The sequence below is a fragment of the Oryzias latipes genome, chromosome 9 (assembly GCF_053564925.1).
Source record: "Oryzias latipes strain Hd-rR chromosome 9, Olatipes_Hd-rR_3.1".
In the NCBI taxonomy this organism is placed as follows: Eukaryota; Metazoa; Chordata; class Actinopteri; order Beloniformes; family Adrianichthyidae; genus Oryzias; species Oryzias latipes.
Genome location: NC_136245.1, coordinates 11749363 through 11770436, shown reverse-complemented (window position 1 = coordinate 11770436; position 21074 = coordinate 11749363). Strand labels below are relative to the sequence as shown.

The 21074-nt window shown below is 39.9% G+C and overlaps 1 protein-coding gene and 1 long non-coding RNA gene across 10 annotated transcripts; both read right to left on the bottom strand.

Moving 5' to 3' along the window:
* Positions 1-2208: 2208 nt before the first annotated feature.
* Positions 2209-2849, bottom strand: LOC144994547 (uncharacterized). Its single transcript, XR_013658110.1, has 3 exons — positions 2732-2849; positions 2508-2604; positions 2209-2337 (listed from the first exon to the last, which is right to left on the bottom strand). It is a non-coding gene; the product is annotated as an uncharacterized LOC144994547 (long non-coding RNA).
* Positions 2850-11285: 8436 nt separating this feature from the next.
* Positions 11286-20709, bottom strand: atad1a (ATPase family AAA domain containing 1a). 9 transcript variants are annotated; one of them, XM_011479506.4, is made up of 11 exons: positions 20489-20704; positions 19450-19470; positions 19275-19338; positions 19083-19181; positions 18874-18994; positions 17961-18161; positions 17643-17749; positions 17461-17550; positions 17156-17206; positions 15836-16008; positions 11286-12793 (listed from the first exon to the last, which is right to left on the bottom strand). In XM_011479506.4, exons 3-11 carry the CDS (start codon positions 19314-19316, stop codon positions 12664-12666), a joined length of 1014 nt encoding a protein of 337 aa, XP_011477808.1. In that variant the 5' UTR covers positions 19317-19338; positions 19450-19470; positions 20489-20704; the 3' UTR covers positions 11286-12663. The 9 variants fall into 9 exon arrangements, with proteins under 9 accessions (XP_011477808.1, XP_011477809.1, XP_004072792.1 ...); XM_011479507.4 differs by having other exon boundaries at positions 15814-16008; positions 19275-19470; positions 20489-20709; XM_004072744.5 differs by having other exon boundaries at positions 19275-19470; positions 20489-20709.
* Between the last annotated feature and the right edge of the window lie 365 nt (positions 20710-21074).

Here is a 21074-nt window from a genome sequence, read left to right as displayed (position 1 = left end):
AGTTAGCCGACCTGCTATAAGTAACTGATTCTGAACGAACTCCTCTTTGAGATGAACGTTTTCTAACGCATTTTGACCAATAATTTTGTGACATAAGGGAAGCCGAGCTTCCCTTGCAGTTTTAAAGAAATCGCCACTGAAACCAAAAAAAAAAAAAAAAAAAAAAAAAACACCACACAACAGTCGATCCCTGCAGGTGAAGCAGAATGCTCATAGTATTGTAGCGACCTGGGGGTTAGCCCCGCCTTCAGCCCCTAAGGCTCAGGGGAAGTGGGGAGTTTGGGGTGAAAACCTTGAGTGAGAGGGCTGGAAGTTGAAGTGACATCCATGCTGTTTGGGCTGTTAGAGTATTATTTAACTGAAAAACGGAATTTCACCTTTGGAAAAAAAAAAACTTTTTTGGTCATAAAAAATTATATTATTATTATTATTTACCAAGGCTGTGTCCCACCAAGGTGGGGTAGCCTAGACAAGGCACACAATTTTAGCTCCCTCTGTCTCTTCCCCAAACCCTCCTCCTTCAGTGCGTGAGTGCGTGTGTGCGTATGTGCGTGCGACTGGTCTGAGATAAAAAGAGAAAAAATTATATATAAATAAAAAATAACAGTTCGTGATACAACTTATTATTCAACCCCGTAAAATTTCCTGTTTTCCCAAAATCCAAGTCCCTCAGTGAATAAAATTTACAGTCGGCTGATGTCCAGAAAAAATAGGATTCCATTAAAAAAAAAAATCCAGTAAAAACCAAAAAAAGTCCCAATCTTTCCATGGTACCATGACTTTCAAAAATATATTCCAAAAAGAAAAACAATAGACCTTTTTCCCACTTCCGCATTTTTTGCCCGGAAATACGTCAATTAAGTGTAAAAGAACTTCCTGTTAGCATAGCGGTAGATATGAAAAATGGCAGAGTCGAAGAGTTGCAGTTTCTGTTGTGTTCCAGGCTGTTTGTCTTCCAACCAAAAACAGCCCCACCTTTCATTTCATTATTTTCCTGTGGATCCAAACCTGAAACCCAAATGGATACAGGCGATCCGAAGAGAGGAAAGGCATAGTTTTATGTAAATACAGGTAGCACCGTCTACTGCTGGCATTTCCCTCCGGATTGTGGTGCAGCTGCGTCGTTCGTCGCCTGAAGAGTGGTGTTGTCCCGAGCCTATTCCCTTGGAACAACTTTACTGCTCCTTTGAGAAGGGAGTCAGTATATGACAGAACCTCAAAGGTCAGGCTATGCAGCTATGCTGTGAAGATGGCGACATGGTGGCTAAGCTAAGGCAGTAAAGATGGATCACAACTACGTGACACACCCACCTGCAGGTAAGGTTGTTCATAATGTGTTTGGTTAACGTTAGTCAACTATGTGTACCCTTATTGGATAAATGCATTTCTACCTGAACAAATTAACGTTTATAATAAAAGCTGTTCACGTTCCCCCACTATTTTAATTACCTGTATTTAATTACTTTTGAGTATTTTGTCATTTGTATTTTCCTTAACAAAAATAAATGAAATGTATTTGTAATTAAATACTTAAAATACTTTTCGAAACATGATTACTGTGTTGTGTTGAAAGGTAGCAAAAATATGTTAAGACTGGTTTTTAATTCCTTTATCTTCACAGGGGCTCTGGATGAGGCTTTGGATTACAATTCATGACTTAGAAGCCAAGTTCCCTTGCTGGACCCAGGAGACGATGTCATGGCGGACAAAGAGTTCCTCGTTCAAGACCTCCTTACTGACAATGGATCTAAGCTCATCATTCCACCTTTTAAGCTTTCAGCTCAATTCAGCAAGGAGGAAACGGAACAAACCCAAGCCATTACCCGCCTCAGAATTATAGTGGAAAGAGTGATCGGTGTGATAAACCGATCACATCTGTCCTTTCACATCAGGGACTCTCCCGTGCCGTTCACACTGATGGACAGTGTGAATTAGATCTGGCTTAACTGCCGTGTTTTGGCAAATTATCAAGGACTTTTGTTTTGAAGAGTGAATTAATGTGTGGTATGTAAATAATGTATAATGTGCAAATAGTATGGAAAAATGTAGTGTTCCCACATTTTCTTAAAATCGAATTAAACATAATTGTTATATTCTTTTTATTTTTCTTTTGAAATATGACTTTGACTTCACAACAGTAAGACAGAAGGCTGAACTGATTGTTAAAGACAAGATAAGTGTAATTTAAAGTATGCATTCATGCATTTGCCTTAATATATATCCAATTTCTCTTTCATTCCATCTCAGAAACCCCATCCAACACAGCCAGGAGAGGTTGGTGCTGCACCTGGCATAATCTGCTTCCAGATGCCATCATATATGGATCTGGCTGTGGTCCTACACAAGAGAAACACAAGATTATTGGTCACACAAAAAAGTTAGACATAAGTGAATAACTACATTTAAATTTTATTCATTATATCTGCAATAATCATAATTTGGTTAGTCACAAGATTAGAAAAAACTAAACTTGCTCTCACAAAGCAACAAAAAGTTAATTTAATCACCTGTACATGCCTTGTACAGTGTGGACCTCAGACCGTCCCTGCCAACTGTTTTGGGCTTTTGCACCACCAGCTCACTAACCGGTTCAGGATGGATTCCCTTATAGGTAAAAGGCAAAAAGCAATTACAGTCTAGTCACTACTGGGGGTGTTTTTATAATAATTTACAGTTGTAATGGATACACATCCGTTCTTAAATCATAATGACAATTTTATCACAAACCCACCTGTGTTCTTGGTCTGTGCCATCTTTGCAAGCCACTCGTGCAGGCGGGGGGGGGGGGGGTGGAAGAACAGCCTGCAGACCAGCTGTGAATAATGTGTGGTCTGGAATAGGATGGCAACTATGTGATTGCAGAATCCTTTACCAGCTGCACAACTGCAGGAGAAAGCTTTCAGGTTGGCACTTTCTGCATCCAGTGATATCTGGACACAATAAATTAAATAGGTTACAATTAAGACATACTTATGTTGCTACATCAATTTTCATAATAACATGAAACTATAACTTTCAGTAGGGTGACCAGATTTGAGTTTGTAAAAAAGAGGAGTGAAGTGAGTTTGTGAGATATTTCATCAAGAGAAATTGGTGTGCAGAGCTGCGTACATAAAGCAAATACATTTCATCTATGTTCAATGTTATTTTATTATATAAGTATCAAAAAAGAGGACATGTCCAGGAAAAGAGGACGTCTGGTCACCCTAATTTCAGAAAAATACTAATATGGCGTCAAAACAACTCCTTTACTCACAACTGGCTGTCTGCTTTGTTGTTTCACCTCAAGCCATTTTCCAACAGCTCGTCGCACCCAGGCAACAACATTAACTAACCTGCCAAGATCACTAAAGTTTTCTACAGTTACAACACTCCCAATTCTCCAACTAGTATATGGCTTTAATGAACTGGTAGGTGTGCCTAGGCCTTGTTGAGCCATGTTTAAATTTGCTTGTGGAATTGGGTTACTGTCATCTCGACTTGCTTGTGCTCTGGTTACCACTGCTGTGAAGACATTTCTCTGAAGTTTGTTCACACTTTCTCTGGCATAAGCTGCAACCTCATTTGCAGATTTCATGGGCCACTCTTCTATAGGCCGTTTTAGGAACGCTGGTCCATCTTTCCATGCAGAGTTTTCTTTCAATCCCTCAGGAGACGCTCCTCTTGTAATGATGTCAGCAATATTTAATTCTCCAGGAATCCACCACCAGTCCTCCACTGACACAGCCTTCTGAATCTCACCAACACGGTTAGCAAAAAATGTTCGATATCCATAACTTTCTCTCTTAATTGCTCCAAGGACTGTTTGGCTGTCCATCAGATGAATCCATCGCTCAACTTCCACCCCTCCATGGTTCTCAAAGTATTTTCTTAGTCTGCTTGCAAAAACTGCACCACAGAGTTCAGCTTTGGTTGCGTCTCCTTTCTGATCCAATGGTGCAAGCTTGGCTTTTGACTCAACAAAACGAACATCAATTCCAACCTTGGTGACCCACCTCAGATACATCACAGCACCATAAGACTTATCACTTCCATCAGAAAAGGTGATCCCCCGTAGTTTCCCAGTCCAGTCAGCTGGTGTAATGCTTCGATAGAATTTAATTTGTCTCAGATCCACCAACTCTTCAAAAAGCTTTATGGCTTCTTCTCTTAGACATGCTGAAAGGGGTTTATATATTTATATGCTCAGTTTTCCGCCACCTGCCTCTTAGAATGCCTTTCTTACTAAGATTGCACCCTTTTGTTTAGCAGGTGCTACTAAGCCGATAGGGTCATAAAGTCCAGCTACTTGGCTCAGCAGTTCTCTTCTAGTCAGTGGGTCAGGTGTTCCAGATCTCACCTCTTTCTTAAGCAGATCCTTTCCAAGTCTCATTTTTTTCTGTTTGTTGGAGAAGTTAATGGAAGTCAGCATATAAAGTTTATCCTCTTCAACATCGTATCCAACACCCAGAGCTTTATTATCTTCATCTCTCATTTGATTCGCAAGAATAATAGTTGTGCTTGGTATGGCTTCGTCTTGTTTTGTGTCAGGTTTTTTCCCAGTCGTTTCCCTCCCACTTTGCTGTGACCGGACCCATGGTTTCAAAGAGAAGCCTCCAGATTGCAAGATTTTCTCTACTCCTTCTGTTATTTTATCCAGTCGCTTCAGGCTATTGTGGGAAGTAAGGATGTCATCGACATAACTGTCTTCTTCAATTACTCTGTGTTCCTCTTCTAGGTGAGCAAAGATTGGCAGATTAGCTGTTTATCTCATAGCTAACTGCACAATGCAGCCGGCTGGTCTGCCTCCAATGTTGACTCGGGTAATGGCAAACTCTTTTATTTCTTCTTCAAACTTATCCCTCCACAGGAATCTGTGTAAGTGCATCTCACGTTCTTCCAACCACACAGAGTTGTACATTTTCTTGATGTCGCCCAGGGCAGCATACAACCCTCGCCTGAACCTCAGTAAAACAGCTATTATAGGGTTTAACACATCTGGTCCCTTTAACAGAAGATCATTCATGCTTAGCCCTTTAAACCTCTGACTGCTGTTCCACACAAGCCGTACAGGAGTAGTCACAGAATGTGGATTCGGTGCCACCAGATGACTTGCATACCAGACTGGTCCTGTCCAGTTCATTTTGCTCTTCTCAGTGAGTTCTATAGCTGCTCCCCGCTCAATCATTTCATGTATCTGGGTTGTATATGCAGCTTTCCACATTGGATCTCGATCCAGTTGTTTCTCAGTTTTCAAGAATGTTAACTCCACTGTATGCTTATTATTGGGGAGTATAGTAGGATCCTCCTTCCAGGGATATCTTGCATGCCAATGTGGAAACTTTACATGACTATCCTCCATCACATAAGTAAGGCCGTCTTTTATAATTTCAAGCTCCTTCTCCTTAGCCAGAGTCATTTCTTTTCCACCAGCTTGGCAATTTCCACATTGACATCCCCCGCATTTAGGCTCACAGGCTGCCCCAATACTCTCCCACCTCCACCATTTGAGAAATTCATGATTGGTGGCAGTGGTAAACTTCACATTAGTTACATCTTGTTTTCTGAGATCAGGATTACAGTCAGTCTTTGGATCTCTATAAATCTCCTCATATCTTACAACAGCTGTTCTCATTGATCGGGCAAAGTGGGTTCTTGACTCCTGCACCAAAACTTCCACATCCTCAAAAAGGTCAGGATGTGCTCCACCCACTGTTATCCCCAATGGAATTTCCCACAAGACAAGATCTCCAATTACTTTCATTCTTTGTGGAGCCAGTCTCCCTTCTCTATGGCTGATGAGAAGCTCAATCTCTTTTGGTCTCTTTAGTTGCTCCAAATCAATGTCAGGAAAGAATGTCTTCAACTTCTCAGGTGTGATGACATCATACACTCTACCAATTTCATCAAGCCCATAACAGACCAGTTCATGTGAGGCCACTGTGCCTTTAGGAGTTTTAATTCTGACTCTGAGAAGATATCTTTGTGTTGAAACTTTCATGGTCATTCCACCCACCCCATGGACAATCAGTGTGACCTTCTCACTTTGCAATCTCAATCTTTCAGCAGCTTTGTGGGTAATATAGTTTGTATCGGATGCGAGATCTATCAGTGTCCCGATTTTTTGACCTGCATTAGCAGTAATCTCCATCAACATCATGATGACAGGAAGTTCACAAAGTCCATTCTTTTTCAGCAGCTCAGACTGGGTTTTACTTGTGTTAAGTCATTTTTCTTGAGTTGTTTGTAAAAGCTTTTCTACATTTTTCTGCCATACCTGGAGAAAGTTGAGATAAGAACTCCTGTTGCTCATCAGTCAGTTTGCAGTTGGTACTCCTCTCACAGACCTTCTTGTTCTTAACAGTATCTGCTTTTGGACAGAGGAAATAATGGTGGTTAGAAATGCCATCCTTTTTGCAGTCTTTATTTCTGCATAAAAAAGAATCAGTGCAATAACTGTCTCCATCGTGACATCCAAGGCATCTTCTGCAGGCTTTCAGTTTTTCTATAGCAGCATGCTTATCATGGAGATTCAGTAGCTTGAACTTTTTACAGAAGAATATTTTATCACCATGTCCTCCGTCACCACACACAACACAAACATCATGAAGTGCTTTCTTTGTTACTCTTGTGGAGGCATACTGTTTGTCAAATGTTCTTGCAGGACGTTGAGCTGACTTCTCCATTTTATCCACCGTTTTTAACTGCTCCAGCCTCTCAAGGATTTTTTCCTGATGTTTTAGAAACTGCAAAAGTTCATCAAAATGGTTTTCTGATGAGATGTCATTTTTAGGCTCTACTAAAAAGGTTAGCCAGTCTCTTTTTATGAAGTCAGGTAGTTTACTTTCTATTGTTTGTGCCACCAATGGATTCTTTATCGCACCAGACGTCCCAAGCTCTGTCAGGTCTGTTAAAGCTTTCTCCACAGACTGTATTAGGTCAATGACTTTTCTTGGCTGATTTCCCCTCACAGGAGGGATCTTCTCTAATTCTTCCAGTATCTCAATGGTGATGGATTCTTTATTTCCAAACCTGTTATTCAACACTCTGAAAATCTCATCCGCTGTACTATAAATTGACAATCTAAGGTCCTTGGCAATCTTGTCATCAACACTATCCAAAAGTTGAATTTTTATGACTTTAGCTGACCCAGATGGCTCGCCTTGCTTTTGTAGTCTCTCCCAGTCTTTCCTCCATCTGTCAAAGTCTCTTTTATTACCTGTGAAAATGGGAAGGGCTGTTGGCTTAATCCTCACAATGGGTACAGCAGGTGTTAATGATGTGGAGGGTACTCTGTCTCTTCCACCAACTACTTCCTCTTCAACCCTTCGAGCAGTAACAAACTCAACTTTCCTCAGCTCAAGGTTACTGCTGATTGCTTTTGAACCTCTGACTCGGCCATCCAGGTTCCTCCTTTCTTCCATAGGCATCCATTTCTCCCAGGCAGACATAATCCTGATCACCTCTTGCATCTTTTTACTAAGAAGAGTCATGTAGACCTCATACCCTTCTAGATACATTCCTTTTATAGGTAGGCCACTTGCTGCTTCAGCATTTTTTTCTGCCTCGAGAATAGAGGCTTCAACTTCATACTGACCATATCTTGACCACAAGTTCTTTTGAACTATTTCCTTTACTTCTTTAAACTTCTCTTCAGCATCAACTGCTGTCTTTTCAATGTCATAATCCAATGCCTTTTCAAGGATGTCCTCTGATTCTTCTTTTGTTGTTTGAAATAAAAGTCCAACTTTGTACTCATCATTGCTTTCCAGAAGATGTTTGAAGTAGTCAGACAGTTTATGAAATTCTTCTTTTAGCTCTACTTCAGACATGCTGTTAGCTTCTCTAGTGAGAATGTTGGTCTGTCGTGTGAATCTGCTTTTTGCAGCAGTCCTCTCCCTTTTGAGTTCCTTAACAGTCTTTCTTGGGCCTTCATTTGCCATTTTTGTGTTGAGAACTCTCCACGTCTGCGTCAGCAGCTTTACACAGGACCTTCTGAAGCCTTTTATCTTCTCCTCCTGGCTGCATCGTGGTTATCAAGTGTAGAGTTATTTCTTTTCATTTTCAATGCTGCCCAACTCGAATGGCTCAGGAGACAACGGAGGACGCTGGACAACTCCACTCATTTTAACTTCTTTTTATTTTCAACAAAGAATGGATGAGAGCCTGATAACCTTGAAATAAAACAGAAAATAATTAAACAGATATCAGAAATGTTTGTCAGAAATGTACTGTTATTTTAAACTTGGGTTATTAATTAATGACATAAGCGATCACTTGCCTGTATTTGCTATATTTGACTTCAGGTTGCAAAAAAAGTCAGCAGAAATCCACCAAATATACAAAAGAATAAGGAATGATGAAACTCTGAACGCTTTCAGAAGTGATCTCATAAATCAAGACTGGAATGAAATTTATACAAATGATGTAAACGGTGCATATGAGGCTTTTCTGAAATGTTATTTAGATCTTTACAATAGACACTGTCCAGAAGTTCTAAGTAGACCTAAATCTAAAAATAACAGAAAACCCTGGATAACAAAGGGCCTACAGAATGCTTGTAAAAAGAAAAACAAACTCTATAAGGACTTTTTAAACTTAAGAACAGCAGCAGCTGAAAAACGTTATAAGGTTTACAAAAACAAGTTAACAAATGTATTGAGACAAGCTGAAAAGAAATATTATCATAGGATTCTGTATGAAAATAAACATAACTTAAAGGCTACGTGGAATATTCTGAATAAGGTCATAGGAAAAGAGTCAGGATCAATAGAACTACCTCACTTCTTCCTTAAAGACAATGTGGTCATCAAAAAGCAAGAGGACATGGCAAATGAATTCAATTCATTTTTTGTAAATATAGGACCCAATTTAGCAGAAAATATTACATGCAATTTACAATCAAAAGATATTATTGAAAATAAAAATTGGATTTCCCATTCTATGTATTTATCTGATGTGACTGAAAATGACATTTTGACTACAGTATACAAACTAAAAAACAAGACCTCAAAGGACAGTGACGGGATTGACATGAAATTAATAAAAATGACCATAGATTGTGTTGTAAAACCACTACATCATATCTTTAATCTTTCACTTAAATTAGGAATTTTTCCTGAGAAGATGAAAATAGCTAAAGTTATTCCTTTTTTTGAAAATGGAGACAGACATACTTTTAATAATTACAGACCAGTATCATTACTTTCTCAATTTTCTAAAGTTTTAGAAAAGTTGTTTGTTAACAAACTAGACAGCTTTATTGAAAAAAATAAATTGTTAAGTGAGAATCAGTTTGGGTTTCGTTCTAATAGGTCTACAGATTTGGCTATAATGAAAATAGTTGAAGAAATTTCAACAGCAATCGACAAAAAGAAATACACAATAGGAGTTTTCATGGATTTAAAGAAGGCTTTTGACACCATAGATCATTCTATCTTGATTTCTAAATTATATGCATATGGGGTTAGAGGAATCGCCCTGAACTGGATCACCAGTTATTTAAAAAACAGACAACAATATGTACAGTTTGGAGGTAAGAAGTCTGATCTTATGAATATTATTTGTGGACTCCCACAAGGCTCAATTGTAGGACCTAAACTTTTTATTTTATATATAAATGATATCTGTGATATTTCTAAGTTGTTACAGTTTGTTTTATTTGCTGATGATACTAATTTTTTCTGTTCTGGGGATAATCTGAAAACCTTAGCTAAAGGTATTGAAATGGAAATGATAAAACTCAAAATGTGGTTTGACTACAATAAACTATCTTTGAATCTAACAAAAACAAAGTTTATGGTATTTGGTAATAAAAACAGAACAGAAGTGACTTTGTCCATTGACAATATAAAAATAGAACAGGTGTCTGAATTTAAATTTTTAGGGGTTATGTTGGACGACAAATTAACATGGAAATCTCATATATTTTATGTAAAAAATAAATTAGCAAAGAGCCTTTTTGTTCTGAACAAATCTAAATATGTTTTACCATGTCATATTATGCACATGTTATATTGCTCTTTGGTTTTACCTTATTTCACATATTGTATTGAAGTGTGGGGAAATACATATGAAACTAATATAATGCCCTTAATTCTACTACAGAAGAGAGCTATTCGAATTATTCACAAAGCTAATTTTAGAGACCACACAAATGATCTTTTTATTAAGTCAGGCTTATTAAAACTTAAAAATTTAATTGAATTGCAGACCTTATTAGTTATGTTTAAAGCCAGAAACAGAGATTTACCAGAAGACCTACAAAAGCTTTTTATTTTTACCACAGGAGATGAAAATCATAGGAGAAAATATGATTTCAAACAACAGATTGCTCGAACAACATTAAAGCAAAAGTGTTTGTCTATAGCAGGGGTAAAAATGTGGAATTCCCAGGAGAATCAGTTAAAAAGTTGTCAAAATATTATTAAATTTAAACGCATGTATAAAGCTAAACAAATTAGTTTGTACAAACTTGACTGTTGAATGCAATTTTTGGAATGTATGTATTAAATGAATGGAATGTATTTACTGTGTAGTGGAACTGTACATTGTGAAATCTGAGCACAGGTGTGAGAAATGTAAATGTAATGTTTAAAAGGGAGCAGATAATTATAAGAATTGTGTTCTTCAATTCTGCTCCCTTCCAATCATGAAAATGTTCAATATGTAAGACATATCATGAAAGGAACAAATAAATAAATAAAATAAAATAAAAATAAAACTTTTGCAAATATTGTGCCATTTAACTATTTCACTTGTTAAATAATGTTCCCACAAATATCAGACTAGAAATGAAATTGAAATAAACATACCAATGGGGTCACCGAAGTCATCCAAGCATTGAAATGTTTGTTTGTTGCTCAGCTCACCATGACTGCCAGACAAAACCCCCACCTGCACACTGTCACCTCCCATTACCATGTTACCCAATCACAAGTACTTTCAATAATGACACCATGCATATTAATTTACAGGCAGTGTATTTACAGCATTTAATTTAATTTCATTTTTCCCCTTTGCTCTCCCCTCGAGCACTTGACTTTTTTTCTTTGCACATTTCATTCATTCATTTCAATTTATTTCAATGTGGCGATGTCACATGACCTAAAACTTCATTTCGGTTTGGATTATTTTTAACTAAATGGCTGGGATGTGAGATGTTTTTATATTACCTGTGAATTATTTTGTCCCGCTTTCTTTTTTCTTTACTTTACTCTAGTACTGATTGAAGGAATAATTCTGTATTTATAAAAATGAAGTTAAATTTTCAAAATATTCATAAAAAAGTACTAATAGCAGAAAGATGTTTGAAACCTTTGCAGAATTTATTTGTTGACAAGTTTGCATTTAGAGGTTGAAATAAAGTTATATGAATACATTACATATGCTTTAATTCATTTTAATAAATACAACTTGAAATGCATAAAAATCTCACATTCCTCACACTTTTGACACCATAACCAGAACAGCTGCTTCGAGTTTCCGGTAAATAATCCATGGATGGCACAGAGCTGATGAAAGTTTCCATGAAGACATTGATATTGATAAGCAGGGGCACAAGTGTTTGAAAGCAGCGCTGGTTCACATGGCAACTTTTTGACCTGCAAACTGGCTCCTGAGGTGTTTTATTGAAGACTTGCATGAGTTTGAACATCACAGGATAAACCAATAGAGAAAACATTCACGTTAATGAGTTGCTTTTTATTTTATTTTTTTTAACCACAAAACCTTTAAAAAAACACACCAGAAGCTCCCCAGTCGTAACTTCCCTCTTCACCTGCATTCCCACCACCGAGGCAGTGATTTGAATGAGGAAGAGATTACTGCAGGATTCTCAGTTACAAGACAGAACAAATCTGACACCAGACCACATCTGCGAACTGCTGGAAGTGTGCCTCAACTCGACATATTTCCAATTCAGGGGAAACTTCTACAGGCAGAGGCACGGCTGTGCTATGGGCTCTCCAATCTCGCCCATTGTGGCCAATTTGTACATGGAAGAAGTTGAGAGAAGAGCCCTGGACTCTTTCCCAGGTACTACTCCAAGCCACTGGTTCAGATATGTGGACGACACTTGGGTCAAGATCAAAATCTAGGAAGTTGAGACTTTCACAGATCATATCAACGCAGTCGACAAGAACATCAAGTTCACCAGTGAAGACACAAAGGACAACATTTTAGACCAGGGGTGGGCAATTCCAGGCCTCGAGGACCGGTGTGTCTGCATGATTTCCAGATACTCTTGCCCTACTCATGGCTGATTACCTGGTTCAGGTGTGTCCAGCCAATCAGAACATGCCAGAGCAGGGTATGCTGGAAAACATGCAGGACTGCGGCCCTCAGTGCCCACCTCTGTTCTAGACTGTGCTGTGATCATTGGAGAGGACAGACAGCTCCAGGTTGAAGTGTACAGGTCTTCACTGGTGTCCATGGATTACATGAAATTGTCTTCACCTTTCCCCACTTTTGTCATGGTAGGGATAACACGTCAATGTTAGGGTGGGGTCATAGGATAGCACAAGGGTTATAACTGTGTTCCCCTTCACATTGAGAAGTGCTGTATACTGACAAGCATGCACAGAACCTTGGTAATTTTATTTTTGAGCCATTATGCCAGCTGGTATTTCAGAGTTTTTTTTTATGTCTCTGCTGATTGAATTGAAAAAGTGCAAAACAGGATGTTCAGTCCAGAGGAACCACTGATGGCTTGCTTAGCATGGAGGCTGTGGCCCGATTGGACTCCTTCATCTTTTCTAGGCCGAAGAGGAGGTCCAGCTGAGTAACTGGTCGCAGCTTCTCTTTGTCCACTGGGCTGGAAAGAGGAAGGTCACAGATGTTAGCTATACCGACCTTTGTTATATGGAAGTGGGTAAATATCAAACAACATAAAGTTCCGACCTAAACTTTCTAGGTCAGAACATCCACTTAACATCCAACAATTTTGGAGTCTGTGGAAAGGCATGAAGTGAATCACAGACTACAGCAGCAGAGATGCACATTGCCTGATGACCCCTCTCTACCAGGCTTTCAACCTTTTCTACTCCCGCTTTGAGAACTCCAACATCCCCCCTGCACCAGACTCACCACCCCACCTGGCGAAGAGTCTTTCAGTGTGACGACCGCGGAAGTGAGGGGGAACCTCCAGAGGATCAATCCTCACAAAGCTGCTAGACCCAACAACATCCCTGGACGGGTGCTGAAAGACATATTCAACTCCTCCCTGAAACAGGCAGTGGTCCCCACCTGCCCGAAGATCCCCAAAATCAATCCAATTCCCAAAACATCCTCAGTGACAGGTCTGAATGACCATCGTCCGGTGGCCCTGACACCAAAAGTCATGAAATATTTTGAAAAACTGGTCATAACCCGTATCACAGAATCCACCTGCACCAATATGCATACAGGTCAAACAGATCCACAGAGGGCATCATCTCCTCTGTGGTCCACACAACCATCACCCTCCTCGAGAATAAGAATTTGTATGTTCGCCTGCTCTTCATGGACTTCACATCAGCCTTCAACACAATCATACCACAGACCAAAAACAGCACACACACACTTAGACTGAGCTCCACTCTTTGCAACTGGGTCTTGGACTTCCTGACGGACGGACCACAGTCTGTGAAGATCAGCAACATCTCCTCCTCCCCGATCACCCTCAGCACGGGCTCCCCCCAGGGCTGTGTACGACTGCACAGCGAGTCACCCCAGCTGTTTGATCGTGAAGTTTGCGGATGACACAGCTGTGGTTGGACGCATCACCGACAACGATGAGTCAGACTACAGGCGGGAGGTGGAACATCTGGAGGGCAGGTGCAGAAACAACAACCTCTGCATCAACGTGAAGAAGACCAAAGAGGTGATCATGGACTTCAGGAAGGACAGACACCCCCCTCCTCCCCTTCACATTGGAGGGGCTCCGGTTGAAATAGTTTATAGCTTCAGGTACCTGGGTGTGCACATCTCCAACGACATTATCTGGAACACCAACACTTCCTGCCTGATCAACAAGGCACATCAGTGCCTCTATTTTCTGAGGAGGCTCAGGTGCGCTAAGATGGGGATCGCAGTCCTGACCTCCTTCTACAGGTGTGTAGTGGAAAGCGTACTGTCCTCCTGCATCACTGTGTGGCACGGCAGCTGCTCTGCGGCAGAGAGAAAAGCTCTGCAACGAGTGACTAAAGCTGCGCAAGGGACTGTCGGTTGTAGCCTGCAGACCACCACTGACATCTACAAAATCAGATGCAGGTAACGATGCTCCCGCATCCTGAAAGACCCCACTCCCCCCTCACATTCTCTCCCTGCTCCCCTCAGGCAGGAGGCTGCGGAACTTAAAGGGGAGGACCATGAGACTGAGGAACAGTTTCTTCCCAGAAGCAGTAAGACTGCTGAACTCTGGAAGGTCATTGTAACCCCCCCCCACACACACAGACAACTTGAAAAAGCATGTGATACACTCTCTTCTGTGCTAAATTTCAGTGCAATAATCATAGGACCGTGCAAAAATCATGGGAACTGTGCAATACGGTAATAAATTCTCTCCTGTGCAATACTCAATAGGAGTCATAATATTTCATGTTGATATGTCTCTTACTTCCTGTCTTAATCTCACTGTAAACGGCTGGCCCGCGATCAGAGACAGAAATTTCCTTTTATTCCTGCATCCTCTTTTAAAACACCTAGTTTCTGCAGAGCAGCAGCTTGTGGCCCACATTTTTCTACACATCTTTTTCAAATAGCATTGTTTCGTCTGCTCCTGATTCACGATTTAAATTAAGACTTACTCAGAAATGCAATTTTAAGCTGAATTTTCTTTATGTATGTGTCCTCCATCAGAAAAAATCCCACAAGAACAGGCTAAAAACAAAAAACAAAACCTTCCATTAGAGTGGGTCTTTCTACGTCTGAGTAAAGGACGGAGAATGTTTAGGGGAGAATTAGTTTGTGTTGGATTACTAGTTTTTATAAACATTTTACTCCTCATTTCTATCAATGATCCTGTTTATTTTTTCTTTCCTAAATATTCCTATTGCAGTTTTTTAAAGTTATTATAAATAATGTGGGGCGGCCATGGTGCAATGGTAGGGTGGTCGGAAGATTGCAGGTTCGACTTCCGCCTTGCCCGCCCATGTGCCGAAGTGTCCCTGGGCAAGACACTGAAACCCTTGTTGCCTCTGGTGCAAGGTTGGCCCCAGTGTGTGAATGGGTTTGTGACTACAAAGCACTTTGGGGACTTCGAGGAAGGTAGAGAATGCTATACAAGTATACGCCATTTACCATTTTAACATAATGAAAATTATAAAGTAAAGTTTTGTATGATAACGCTGAATTTAGTTCATTAAAACTCTTGTTTAACGATTTAAACCAGTTAAATATAAAAGTAGGGAAAGCAGCCAGTTGAGGTTGCTCGGACACTTAGTCAGGATGCCTCCTGGACGCCTCCCTGGGGAGGGGTTAAGGGCATGTCCAACTGGGCGAAGGGGAAGACCCAGGACACGCTGGAGAGACTACGTCTCTTGGTTGGCCAGGGAACACCTCGGGGTTCCCCCAGAGTAGCTGGAGGAAGTGGCCGGGGTGAAGGAAGTCTGGGCATCTTTGCTTAGACTGCTGCCCCCGCGACCCGGTCCCAGATAAGCGGAAGAACATTTTTCCTTCTTGCAAATTGGGGTACAAGAGAAACAGTTTGAGAACCACTGCAATATGGTTTGGCCAGAAAAAATGACCAGACCAGATCTGAAGACTGTAAACTATTCTAAGCAGAACTAAAATGCGGGAACCGCGCTTTCGTAAATTTCTCAAAGCAGCTCATCTGAGAACGCAACAGCATTTAACCTGATAGGTAAATGTGACCTACAGCTCCTCTTCCTCACTGTCCTGCAGCAGCAGCCCGATCTGCCTCATCTCCTCCTTGCGCACGTAGTCCCTGATGCGGTACAAAGCCGCGTCTCGACACAGCTCCCTGAGGTCGCTGCCAGAGTAGCCTTGTGTCCTTTCAGCAATCTGCTTCAGATTAATAGCATTACTGAGCTGTGAGGAAGAGACAAAACAGCAACATCAGGCAACTGGGCCGAACTTGTTCATCAGCAGATGAGACAATGAATCAGTCAAAACAAACAGCCTCCAGGTCATTCAATTTGTTACAATTTGACATGGAAAATATAGATGTTTCAGAGCCACTCGAAGGGGTGTCCAACCTGAAAAGGAATGCCATGCTAGGGTTGTGCCGATGGACGATGCCATCGTGATGGCTGACTGACATAATGATGGAGAGACACCATCGTGATGCTACGACGCCACGCTGCGAGTCGACACCATAAGCCGCGGTTATATGTGCAAAATATCTTGATCGGATCAATGGTCGGATTAGAATTCAACCGTGTACACGGGCCCAGAAAAACTTTTTCTGATCGGAACAAACGTTCACATGGGTCACACTTTCGGTCGGAAGAAATCATTTGCACATGCCCAATAGTGTTTGAAATTTCGGAAGAAGAAATGAGTTCCGCTGAGAGGCTACATACATAGATATCTGGCAGCTCCGTAATATACGAGATGATCTTCTAAACGTGCTTTTATTACTGTTACGGTTATTATGAAGCGCCTGTTTGCTCATCATTTTAATTTTAATCCGTGTGGTTAGTCCTTTTTTTGTGTGGAAGAACGGAGCAGGAAGAAGCCAGGGCTAATAGAGGCTAACACGCGCTCACAACATTTAGCCTTTGATGAACATACAATGCGGGAAATGGTGCAATCTGCAGCTTGGCTGAACGTTAATATGTGGGAATAACTTCAGCCTTTGTTTTGTCAGGACATGACTGGAAATACAAATCCACGTGATTGTTTGAACGGTTTCTAAGAACTGAGCGACATTTCTGCTTTGAACAGCTGGCGGTCCGAGCTCTGCCCGGACACACACTTTTACCGGACGACCCGCTATTTTTCTTTTTTGTTAAAGTAACTTCCCTCAGTTTATACTGGATCATCGCAGATGAGTCATTAGTTGGGATATCAAATAAACGAAGTAATAAAGTGAAATAACGAATAATATATATATAATAACGAAAAATTAAAAATCCCCCCCCGACGATATCATCGTCCCTCCCGATGGTTTACTGCAAACATCGTCAACTGCCAACTCAAGGGACATCACCCAACCCTATGCCATGCAGCTCACATTTTCTCCTGCGAGAATCAGCCTCAGGATGTCTTCTCTCTGCCTCATGTCCTGAATGGAGAAAGCAGACTTATTTTTATTTATCAACAGATGTTTTAAATAGAAACATGACATCTTTAACAATAATATTGTAATTATTTGATTTTTGTAAACTGTGAAGGCTTTACTTTGCTTGGTGAGAATTCAGTTGCACTTTCAAGTTCGATGTTTTGAGGTTTATTTCGTCTCCTTAAAAATGTGCAATACCACAGATTTTTATAAATATATATATTTTTTTAAGATAAGTTTTTCTGCTGTGTTCTTACAGGCAGGCCAACGTGAAAGGTAGCAGGCATCCTGCGCAGAATAGCTGGATCCACGTCCTGTGGTCGGTTTGTGGCTCCCATCACCATCACCTAAATTCCACCCAAACAAAAAGAAGAATGTCCACCTGCTGTCTGACAAACACTAATCCAGTGTGATATTTCCTTTGAAAAAGGCATTGAACCTGTGTGGTTAGAGAAGTGTCAAGTCCGTCCCACAGACTCATGAACTCCGCCTTCATCATGGCTGTGGCCTCATGGTCCAGGCTGGAGCGATTCCTCAGAAAGGATTCTAAAATATGAGACATCGTAGCATAAAAAACCCACATCACAATAAATAAAAAGTCTCAAATAATACTTGGCCTCTATTCTCACTTTGATTAAAACCTCTGAGGATTTCTTGTAATACAAACCACTCATCTGCTTTTTCTATCATCTCTGAAGAGTATTTAATTGAAATCAAACAGGAAATCCCTTGAAGTTAATCCTGTTGGGAAACTCACCAATCTCATCAATGAAGATGATGCATGGCTGAATTTTGACGGCTAAAGAGAAGACCGCGGCAGTCAGCTTCTGGGATTCTCCGTACCACATATCTGTCAGAGTGGGTGCCTGGAGGTTAATGAACTTGCATTCTGAGGCTTTGGCTGTTGCCTTAGCGATCATAGTCTTCCCACAACCAGGGGGACCAAATATCAAAACTCCTTTAAGACAAAAAAAAACCCACACACAGTACATTTATGTTTTCTTAAGCAAACTTTGATCAAAAAATGCCTCGACATCCTTTCAAATTTTTGTGAATCAGTAACAAAAGTTCCCGATTCACAAAGTTAACCGAGTCAAACACAACAACAAAAAAGAGCTTGGAACATTTAAACTCAGTAATTTATATCTCAAGAAATTACTAGGCCGTTGTTTTTCTGTAGTGGGCAATTTCAGTCATTTTCCTTTTTAAGTTCTTAATGATATTTTTGTCCCTACCTTTTTCTAAATTATTTTTTATGTTAATAATTCCAGTTTGCTGTTTTTTGCATTGATAATGCATTGATAGCCTTGATAATGATCTGGATTATTCTTTGTTCAGGCAGCTGGAAAGATGCAAACAACCTGATTTATCCTCACAAAAAAAGAGAACTCAGCAAATCACTTTACATTTTAGTAACATGGAGAAAGTCACTTTAATTAGCAAAAAGTTTCTGCTTACTTAATACAACACAAGTGTTGAGAACATACAAACTAACGTCAGAAGAAAATAAGTTCCATCTGTAATTGAAAAATTTCCCACAAATTGCTACAAATATGGATATTTTAACCAAATACAATTCATTTAAGGAAATTTCAAAATTCCAGAAACATTTTGACTATGACTCCAATCATTTTCTGTTCTGGATTCCAGTATATTTAAACAGTTTATACCTTTAGGAGGTTGAAAGAGTTTGGATCCAGGTAAAAGGTGCCTTTTCTTAAAAGGTAGGATAACAGTGTCTTGTAGTTCGTTGATAACCTCTTCAAGACCTGCAACATCCTTCCAGGAAACCTGCAAGATGGCACAAGTTGGATGTTTGAAAAAAGAAAAATCAAATCAAAGATACTGGTGATTCCCAGAGTCTTACCCATAAAATTACCTTTATAGTTTGCGGATCAACTAAATGAGATGCTATGTTTAGTTCGTAATCTGTTAGTGTTATCCCCTGGACACCTATCCTCTTCATAAGTTGTTCTGCCTGAAAAAAGACGAAACCAGAAAAATAAGAATGAGGAACTTTGCAGGCAGAAGTTTTAGCTTAAACGAAGCTCAAGTTTGTCTTTGAACATACCCTTTTCTTGGACTGACTTTTCTGTTTGGTGGTAGGGTCCATAGCATCAACCACCCACTTTATGCTGTAGTATGTGACAGCACCGAAAACGGTCAACCTGATTAACATGCCCAGCACTTCATTTCTAGATAGGGGCCGCATAAGGGCCTCAGCGGGAAGCAGCATGCCTGCCTACCTGCAGGTGTTAATCCATCAGCTGAATGAAAAAGGAGAAAAACTCAATAAAAGCAACTCCTGAGTCACATTTGATGAAAAGTCTCTACTAAATTCGGTGTCATGCAAACAAGTCAACACTCAATAGTGTAATTGTTAACGTCAAAATATTCTGTATTACCAACAAAAAGGTGCATATTGTAAGATAATATCAAGGTAAATTATGAATAGGCATAATGTAAAGAACGTGACGATTCGCACGTAGTTTTCAAAATACAGCTCTGAACTTTTCTCTTGGCTGCACGGACCAGAGAGGGTTAAGGTTAGGATTGCAGTTTCGGTTACGGTTAAACCACCAAACGGTTCCCGAGCGCGGCTGTTCCTGCTGCTCACCTGTCCTCCAAGGGAATGCATCATGCAGAGACAGATAATGGGGTTTGAACTTTAAGTTTAATTTTAAATACGTGCGGCCTACAACATAATGCAGCCTTAACACTTAAAATACGTGCAGGCAATGCGCATCTTTACTGCAAGTATTCCGTGTGGCCAAGATGAATTTCCATGTGCCTGCTGGCACGTAAAATACGTGCGAATAACATGAGGCTTATTATAGTAAACAAAAACACGATTACATGATTAAATTTTCTGTATCAATAAAAGCTGTGGCATAAGTATTTACCATGACATAAATACGATTCTTATCCGAGTCATTACAAAAAATTACAAAATAAACAACAGACAGTCATTACAAAAAATAGTTAACTAGGGAGGAGGTTGTTTCGTAAATATGTAGAACTAGATTCAAGTTAAAACATACTGGAGTTTTTTTCACTAAGCTAACAGAAAAAGCAAAACAAACGTGTTTCCACAGCGCGTTGCATACATTTTTGACAATACCGGTTTCATTTGATGTCAGTGAGTGAGGACACTAGCAGCAGTTTGTCCTTAAAACATCCTTTTAAATTTTATCTAAACTTTCGTGTAAATTTGTACGATTATAAGAGGAATTTTAAAATAGATATAATTGATTACTATACTTAATAGAATGAGAAATGTCTTACGTAGTGGAAATCCATTTGAAGTGTAACGTGCTTTGTGGCTCGGGTGGAAACATCCAAACTAGGGAAATCCAATCCTAATCCCTAACTACCAAAGACCGAAAGAGTGCGGGACTATATAGTACCCTGGATTTTAAAAGTAATTCGGACACCCATGCTCACTGCTTTTCCTTTTCGGGTGTTGTTCATATGGCGCTTGACAAAAAAATAAAAATAAAATAGTCATGATGATACAGCAGAATGGCGCATTACCGCCAACACCTGGTCTGGAGGCTAACCTTTTTTCATCCTTGATCTTACAAATTTTTAGTTTAAGCAGTGAGTTATTTATAATCCAGTAAGCTTTCTTATTTTGGAATGTAGTTTCAGATCATTTAATCGAAATGTAAATTGCGTTATGATCTGTTAGTGGAGAAGGAAAAATGTTAACTTCAATATCATCTGCACTTAGACTATCAGACACCACCCAGTAATCGATAAGATTGTTTGGATCCATCATTATTACTCCAGGTAAAAACAAAATCTGATGGAAATTTTCAGCTTATATCTTTCAGCTTATATCTATGCAAGAATGACTGTAAGGGACAAT

Bases quoted from the DNA above. Each gene is read 5' to 3' on its own strand.
- atad1a (XM_004072744.5), bottom strand. From the start codon at position 19,439: ATGCTGCTTCCCGCTGAGGCCCTTATGCGGCCCCTATCTAGAAATGAA. The intron at 16,009-17,155 runs GTGAGCTGCATG...TCTTCCTCACAG, and splicing joins TGATTCTCGCAGGAGAAAAT to CTCAGTAATGCTATTAATCT. The intron at 12,794-15,835 runs GTAGGTCACATT...TCCTCTTTCCAG, and splicing joins GACAGTGAGGAAGAGGAGCT to CCCAGTGGACAAAGAGAAGC.